The sequence below is a fragment of the Perca fluviatilis genome, chromosome 5 (genome assembly GCF_010015445.1).
Source record: "Perca fluviatilis chromosome 5, GENO_Pfluv_1.0, whole genome shotgun sequence".
NCBI classification, from domain to species: domain Eukaryota; kingdom Metazoa; phylum Chordata; class Actinopteri; order Perciformes; family Percidae; genus Perca; species Perca fluviatilis.
Genome location: NC_053116.1, coordinates 39,306,452 through 39,314,744, shown reverse-complemented (window position 1 = coordinate 39,314,744; position 8,293 = coordinate 39,306,452). Strand labels below are relative to the sequence as shown.

At 45.2% G+C, this 8,293-nt stretch overlaps 1 protein-coding gene across 1 annotated transcript in view; it reads right to left on the bottom strand.

The window, feature by feature from the left end:
• Positions 1 to 1,015: 1,015 nt before the first annotated feature.
• The window catches only part of bcap31 (B cell receptor associated protein 31), a 31,721-nt gene continuing 24,443 nt past the window's right edge, over positions 1,016 to 8,293 (bottom strand). Inside the window, exons 6-8 of the mRNA XM_039800155.1 lie at positions 5,803 to 5,929; positions 4,890 to 4,990; positions 1,016 to 1,459 (exon numbers count right to left, since the gene is read on the bottom strand). Coding sequence (XP_039656089.1) covers positions 1,433 to 1,459; positions 4,890 to 4,990; positions 5,803 to 5,929 — 255 coding nt within the window. The 3' untranslated portion in view covers positions 1,016 to 1,432. The remainder of the gene's footprint in view (positions 1,460 to 4,889; positions 4,991 to 5,802; positions 5,930 to 8,293) is intronic.

Below are 8,293 nucleotides of genomic sequence, written 5' to 3'. Positions count from 1 at the left end.
GTTTTAAAGTGCTCATATTATGCTTTATTGTGTTATACATCTTTTTTGTGTATGTTATAGGTTTACAAAGTGAAAAAGCCCAAAGTCCCCCCCAAAAGGGACTTACCATCTCCAACAGAAACCACTGTTCACCAACTGCTCCAAACAGATCTATTGTAGTCCAGCCTTTACTTCAGAGACAGACGTGGTCACTTTGTAGCACAGTATGGTTACACTTTACTTGAAGGTATCTACATAAGAGTGACATGACACTGTCATGAACGTGTCAAACGTTATAAACAAGTCATAAACGTTTCGTGTCATTCGGTTTTTGTCATGACAAGTTATGGTTAGCGTTCATGTGTCATGTCACTCTTATGTAGGTACCTCCAAATAAAGGGTTACCCACGATATAATGCTCGCTTAGCTGCTAGTGTGGCACGCCCTCATACTCTGCTTCTGACTGGCTAGTAGTCCTCACCTAGGTACTGTCAGGGCACGCTCTCATACTCTGCTTCTGACTGGCTAGTAGTCCTTACCTAGGTACTGTCAGGGCACGCCTCATACTCCGCTTCTGACTGGCTAGTAGTCCTTACCTAGTACTCGTCAGGGCACACCCTCATACTCTGCTTCTGACTGGCTAGTAGTCCTTACCTAGGTACTCGTCAGGGCAAACCCTCATACTCTGCTTCTGACTGGCTAGTAGTCCTTACCTAGGTACTGTCAGGGCACGCCCTCATACTCTGCTTCTGACTGGCTAGTAGTCCTTACCTAGCTACTGTCAGGGCACTCCCTCATACTCTGCTTCTGACTGGCTAGTAGTCCTTACCTAGGTACTGAGCATGTGCGACTCTCAACAAAGATGGAACAGAAGTGAGAGGTCTCACTCTGTAGCTAAACCAGAGAGCTCAACACACAGGGTGAAAAGAGGAGCTGCGGCAATGTGCAGTACAACAAAAATATGATGTTTTTTGAATTATTAAACCATGTAAACCTATTCTGGTACAACCTCAAAATACAATTATGGACCTGGAAATGAACATAATATGAGCACTTTATAAAAAATAAAACATTGGGCCTTTAGATTTTGGAATAAAACTCGTCCGTTTCGTGCAGAAAGCAGGACTGAAGTTCAGGTCGTTGCTGCTCTGCGGCGGCAGGGAAACGGGGAATGATCAGATCTGATCTGTCTGAGTTTCTCAGTAAATCAGAAAACAAACAAAAAATACCTCGTCAGAAAGAAAGAAAGTTTCACAGACAGCCAACAATCTTTTTTTTTTTTTTTCGTCTCATCTTCTTCTTCTTCTGACGAAGCTCCGACAGTCAAAAGATATTTTGTAAACCACATGTAATGAACCAATCACAGCCCGGCGACGTCGGGTAAACTCAGAGAAGTACGTGCAAGTCGAGGACGGCGAGGAAGAGGAGCGAAGCTGGAAACCGTCTTCGTGTTTCAGTCTGACTTCTTGTCGCTGGTCGCCTGCGGACAGAAAACACACCAACGGTGAAAAACATCACATTACATGTCATTTAGCTGACGCTTTTATCCAAAGCGACTTACAATTGCTATATATGTCAGAGGTCGCACGCCTCTGGAGCAACTAGGGGTTAAAGGTATTGTGGAGGATTTTCTTTTTCCGGGTGGATCATCAAGACTATTGGTCCTCCTAGCTGTCAATCATTCTGGCGCTATGCTTACGTAAGGCCGTCGTACGTGCTCGTCCCTAGGGTAGTTTTCGCTTTCTGCGCATGAATACTTTGAGGTGTATATGTGTGGTGAGCTACGAGTGTCTACGAAAGGTACGACAAGAAGAGAAAGGCCTCTGAAGAAAGAAACAAGACCGGAGTGTTTTTGGGAGAATATTTCACACGCTGGCGTGCACTAAAAGCACAGGCTGGGCTCTCCACTGATGCCTCAGTCGCGAAGTTTCTACTCGACAGGTAAAGTCTGGCGTGCTATATTGGAGAAATCCATTTAAAATCACTGCTAGTGAAAGTTGATGTAAGCTATGATTAGCGATGCTAGCCCTGGCAAAAGTCACGCGACCGCGCACACCGGTAAACATCTCAATTTGTGAAAAGTGCAAATCTTCTTTCTGAAAGTAGCTTGTATGAGCCATGCCCACAGCAACTTGTAAACAGTGCACTCTCGTGCACACGTTTAATAGGCGTTCCCTCTCGGGAGCAGGGAGAGTGTTGCACATGTGCATTTTTTCAAAAAGTGGAGGGCGCGGATCTTTTCTAAAATTCAGGAAAATCCTCCACTATACCTTTAAGTGTCTTGCTCAGGGACACATTGTTTGATGTATCGCAGTGGGAATCTAACCCGGGTCTCTTGCACCAAAGGCACGTGTCATATCCACTGCGCCATCACCACCCACCCAAAAACCACAGTGAGCCCTTCCTGCAGGCTGCAGGGTTCGTCACATACAGAGGAGCTCTGCGATTGGTCCATCAGAGAGTCGGAGCGAGTCTGGATCAACGGAAGTACATTTCCAGAATAACTAATAATAATTCATTACATTTTATATAGTGTTTTATCATAGACACTCAAATAGCTTCCGGGGGAGGACTACTCTCTAACACCACCAATGGGTAGCACCCAACCTGGGTGATGCACTCCAGCCTTAGGCCGGTGAGCGTGGCGTTTCTGTTGCGTGGCGTTTTCTGTCTTTACCACCAGAAAGGTGTCTGATGCTGCTGCTACCACCGCTGCTGCTACCTACTAGCCCCACCACTGCTGCTACTACTACTCACTACTACCGGCTGCCGCTGCCATGCTACTACCACTACTACTGTACACTACTACCGCTGCGTACACTACACACCGCTGCCACTACTACTGCGCCGCTACTACACTACTGCGTGACTACTACCACCATACACTACCATACTGCTGCTACACACTCCACCGCTCACTACTCACTACTACTGCGCTGCTCTACTACTCTCACGCCTTGCCTACACACTCTGCTGCCACTGCCTACTACTGCGCTCTACTGAGCTGCGCTGCTACTACTCACTACTGCTGCTGCTTACCACTACTCACTACCACTAGCCGCTGCTACTAATTACCCGTAGCTACGTACTGCTCCACTGCTGCTGCTACTACTACTACTGCTGCTACTACCACTACTACTACTACCGCTGCTGCTGCTACTACTACTGCTACTGCTACTACTACTGCTGCTACTACTACTGCTGCTACTACTACTGCTACTGCTGCTACTACTGCTACTGCTGCTACTGCTACTGCTACTACTGCTGCTGCTGCTACTACTGCTGCTACTACTGCTGCTGCTGCTACTACTGCTACTACTGCTGCTACTGCTGCTACTGCTGCTGCTACTACTACTGCTACTACTGCTACTACTGCTGCTACTGCTGCTACTGCTGCTGCTGCTGCTGCTAGCCTTGTCTGGACACATGGATGTTTCCCATAAACATAAATATATTCTGATCTGATTACAGCAAAGACAACATCGGCAGTATTGACGGCAGAATAGGCTCCAGAATATTTCCTTCTGTATTGACAGGTGACATATTAGAAAATCTATTTTGTTTATTATATTTACATCAAAACCTCGAGACTTTCAAACATCAACATGTCATTTATTAATATGCATTTGTGTCTAAACGACATATAAACATATTTTCCTATTTCTATTTTGCCTGGAAACGCTTCCAACACGCTTGCGTGTCACGTGAAAAATAGGCATCTGTCCTATTTCTCTTTTATAAAGAATATGTTTAGATAATTTCCCCTCTAACTGGGAGGTTTTATAAAGAATATGTTAGATCATTTCCTTCTCTAACTGGGAGGTTTTATAAAGAATATGTTTAGATCATTTCCTCTCTAACTGGGAGGTTTTATAAAGAATATGTTAGATCATTTCCTCTCTAACTGGGAGGTTTTATAAAGAATATGTTTAGATCATTTCCTCTTAACTGGGAGGTTTTATAAAGAATATGTTTAGATCATTTCCTCTCTCTAACTGGGAGGTTTTGGGACTGATTGGTGGGATAGCTGTGGACCGAAGTCCACACGGAGATACACTGGTAAGAGCCAATGAGGTTTAACCATGTATCAGCTCATTTAAATAGCTCACGCTACTGTGTTGTGTCAACAGTTAACTTCATGTAATATTGGATGAAGAGTTTTCTTTTGCAGGGTGCAAATGTTCCACCAGAACCAGTTCCTTCCTGAGACTATTTAGCAGAGCCACCGTGGCCGCTGGGCTTGAGCTTAGCTTCAGGACGACTGTGATTGGTTTAAAGAAATGTTTATGTATTAATAAATAATCATGTTCACAATAAAATAGGCCACCCGGCTATGAACCAATCAGACTGATTTGAGCTACATGTTTTATAATTCAGATCCTACAATGAAGGTTTCTACGGACTGTGTCTGTGTGTGTCTGTGTGTGTCTGTGTGTGTGTGTGTGTGTGTGTGTGTCTGTGTGTGTCTGTGTGTGTGTGTGTGTGTGTGTGTTCGTTCTTGTCTTACAATATTCTTGGGGTCCAAAATCCAGAATTGGGTTAAGGTTAGGTAAGGGTTAAGGTTAGGCATTTAGTTGTGATGGTTAAGGTTAGGGTAAGGCTAGGGAATGAAGATAGTGCCACAAACCTGTGTGTGTGTGTGTGTGTGTGTGTGTGTGTGTGTGTGTGTATCTTTGTGTGTGTGTGTGTGTGTGTATCTTTTGTGTGTGTGTGTGTGTGTGTGTGTATCTTTGTGGTGTGTGTGTGTGTGTGTGTGTGTGTGTGTGTGTGTGTGTGTGTGTGTGTGTGTGTGTGTATCTTTGTGTGTGTGTGTGTGTGTGTGTGTGTGTGTGTGTGTGTGTGTGTGTGTGTGTGTGTGTGTGTGTGTGTGTGTGTGTGTTTGTGTGTGTGTGTGTGTGTGTGTGTGTTACCAGCAGTTTGCTGTGTTCCTCCAGCAGTCTGTCGTACTCAACCGTCAGATTCTCGCTCTGTTTCTTCATCGCACGGACGTCACTGTCCGACTTCTGCAGAGCTGCAAAACATAAACACAGCGATGGAATGTAACCAAGTACATTTACACCAGTACTGTACTTAAGTACAACTTCAAGGTACTTTACTTTTTCCATGTTCTGCTACTTTTATACTTTTACTACACCACATCTCAGAGGGAAATATTGTACTTTTCACTCCACTACATTTGTCTGACAACTTAACAGATTTAAATATGTCAAACATATAACCGGTTTGTAAAATATACATTGATATAAAAAGAAAGAAAAACATTTCTGAGCGCACTTGAAGGCGGCGTCATTTCCCGGAGAAAGAGAGAAAGAAAAGAGACTGAGGGACTGAGGAAACGGTCAGCTGTTCCCCAAACTCACGGCCAGTTCACAGCTTGTGTTTGGTGTGTTTAAAAACGTTCTCGTGGCAGAGATGGAGGCAGTGATGTTTCCCGTTTCCTGTACGGGACTCTCTCACACCGGAAACACACTGCAGGTGAAGCGCTGCAAAACTAAAGCTAGATTCATGCCCGATCTCGCACATATTTCGTTCTGTATTGACGGGTGCAATATTTGAAAATCGATAATTATTTAATTTAATTTTTTCAATTACATTTATGTCTGCATTTATGTGTGACTCCAGTGAGTTTCAAACACCAAAATGTCATTGCATGTGGCGTGGAAAGTAGGCATCGGCCCCATTTCTAGCATGCACGTGTTTGAAGCGCGGCTCGAGCCGCGACCGTGGATGTGTGTGTCCTGCAGGCAGCGTGCACGCTGTAACCTGTTAACATGGGAGCCGAAATAAAAGTGCGCGGGAGGACTAAGTGAACGCAGCCTTTACCTTTCTTGGTGGCGTCCAGCTTCTCCTTCAGGGTCTTCACCTCCTCTTTCAGAGTCTTGTTCTCCTCCTGCGGTCCGGCTCCCTTCTTCCCGGCCTCCGGCACCTCCACGCCAGCATCACGGAGTTTCTATTAAAAAGGAGGAAAAAGAAACCGACAGCGTTAACATTTCACTAGTCTATAAATCCACGACGTTCCACTTCCGGTGCCGCCGGATGTGCGTCCCCTTCCTCTGTCTCTGTGTTGGCTGTAATTCTGCACCAAGGCTGAATTTCGGGAAATAATGTAGTATTAGGGGACCACTAAGGTCTATATAAAAGAGTCTTCAGATACAGTATTAGGGGACCACTAAGGTCTATATAAAAGAGACTTCAGATACAGTATTAGGGGACCACTAAGGTCTATATAAAAGAGACTTCAGATACAGTATTAGGGGACCACTAAGGTCTATATAAAAGAGACTTCAGATATAGTATTAGGGGACCACTAAGGTCTATATAAAAGAAACTTCGATCCAGTATTAGGGGACCACTAAGGCCTATATAAAAGAGACTTCAGATACAGTATTAGGGGACCACTAAGGCCTATATAAAAGAGACTTCAGATACAGTATTAGGGGGACCACTAAGGTCTATATAAAAGAGACTTCAGATACAGTATTAGGGGACCACTAAGGTCTATATAAAAGAGACTTCAGATACAGTATTAGGGGACCACTAAGGTCTATATAAAAGAGACTTCAGATACAGTATTAGGGGACCACTAAGGTCTATATAAAAGCATCCAAAGAGCACCATGTCATGGGACTTTTAAGGAACAGCTCAGAGCTTAGTGTGAACGTATGAGAGAGAGACGGTGTCAGCGCTCAGAGCAGACAGCTCTCGGCTATCAGAGCTGAGAAAACATCAGCAGTTTACTTGCTAAGTGGTAGTAAATGCACATTGTAGGTTTCAGCTCGTCTCTGAATAAATGCAGCAGCTCCTCAAACCCCAAGTAAAGTTCCCGCATCTTGCTTCTCAACAACGCAACAAAACAAAAAGCGCCGCGGCAGCGCTGGGGAGAGCAGCTGGAAAACCTCTGCCACAGAGAGAGGAGACGAGAGGACGGGGAAGCCCGTCTACTAACCAATCAGTGACCAGTATCGGGAGACGCAGCTCACGTACGTGAGGACGACAGGACGTAGTTTTCTAACGTTTTTGGTGCTTTTTCTAACGTTTTTCGGTCTTTTTTCAGTGTTTTTGTTGCTTTTCCTAACGTTTGTCATTAGTTTTTTTTTTTTCACATTTTCAGCACCTATTTCAACGTCCCATATTTTCTGTTGTAAACCGTCCGTTGGTGACGCCCACTTTGGAAATGAAGCTTCCCCCAGACCCCCCCACTCTGAGTTACAGCTGAGAAGGCTCTGGGGTCAACCAGGCTAAAGGCCGGGACACATCAGGCAGATTGTCGGCTGTTAAACAGTCTGGCAAGGCCGGTGACTCGAGTCTGTTCGGTGTGTCCCGTGCCGTCGTCCGTCTGGGGTGTCGGCGTTCATTTTGGCCGACCTGACGTGTTCGGTCGGGACTCACCCGGAAATGGCGAGCGGGATGAGGTGACTAGAGTCTCTCAAAATCTGATGAAAATCTTTTAAACTGACCTTTGTTGATCTGAAATGAAGACAGATTCAGGAACTGCACACACGCACGCACACACACACACACACACACACACACACACACACACACACACACACACACACACACACACACACACACACACACACACACACACACACACACACACACACACGCTTAAAATGTTTCCAGAAACATGTCTCAGTGAACTATTTTAGTACGATATGAGATCGTATTCTGAACGAGACGCCATGACAGTCTGGCTCTGAATTTCCGGGGAAAAGAAACCCATGTGACGCGTTCGTCCAATCAGCTGCCGGTTTTCATTTCTTGGGCAACAACACAGATTAGCGCCGCCTGCTGTTATAGAGATGTATTACGTCTCGTGTCCTCTCGTCTTTGTGGTCTGTTCTGTGGCAGTGTTTTGGACCTCGGGGACGCGACTGATCACATCGAAGGGTTTTCTGTCAACGGTTGCCCGTCGGCTATGTGTGTCTACACCATAAGATGTTGCAACTTTAGCCCCCGAATTGCACCGAGTGAAAGTGCCCTTTACTCGGGCAACAAATCCTTTTCCGATTTTGATTCTTAGTAGCTAATTACTGCAACTGCTGCACGATGACTAACCCTCCGGATGAATAAATAAACCTCCGTCTTATCTCTGAAAATCAAACAAAGAAAAGCTGCCGACGAACAGAATAAAATAGACGTGAACACGATTTAAACTGCTGTGGAAGTTTGAAGCTTTCTGTTTTGGTGATCAGTTTGAATCCACCCACACAGAGAGCGACAGGTGTTCATACCAAACGCCTCCTCACCTCGCAGTCCTGACAGCTGCTGCAGCTACAGAAAACCCTGCTCCCTGACACACACACACACA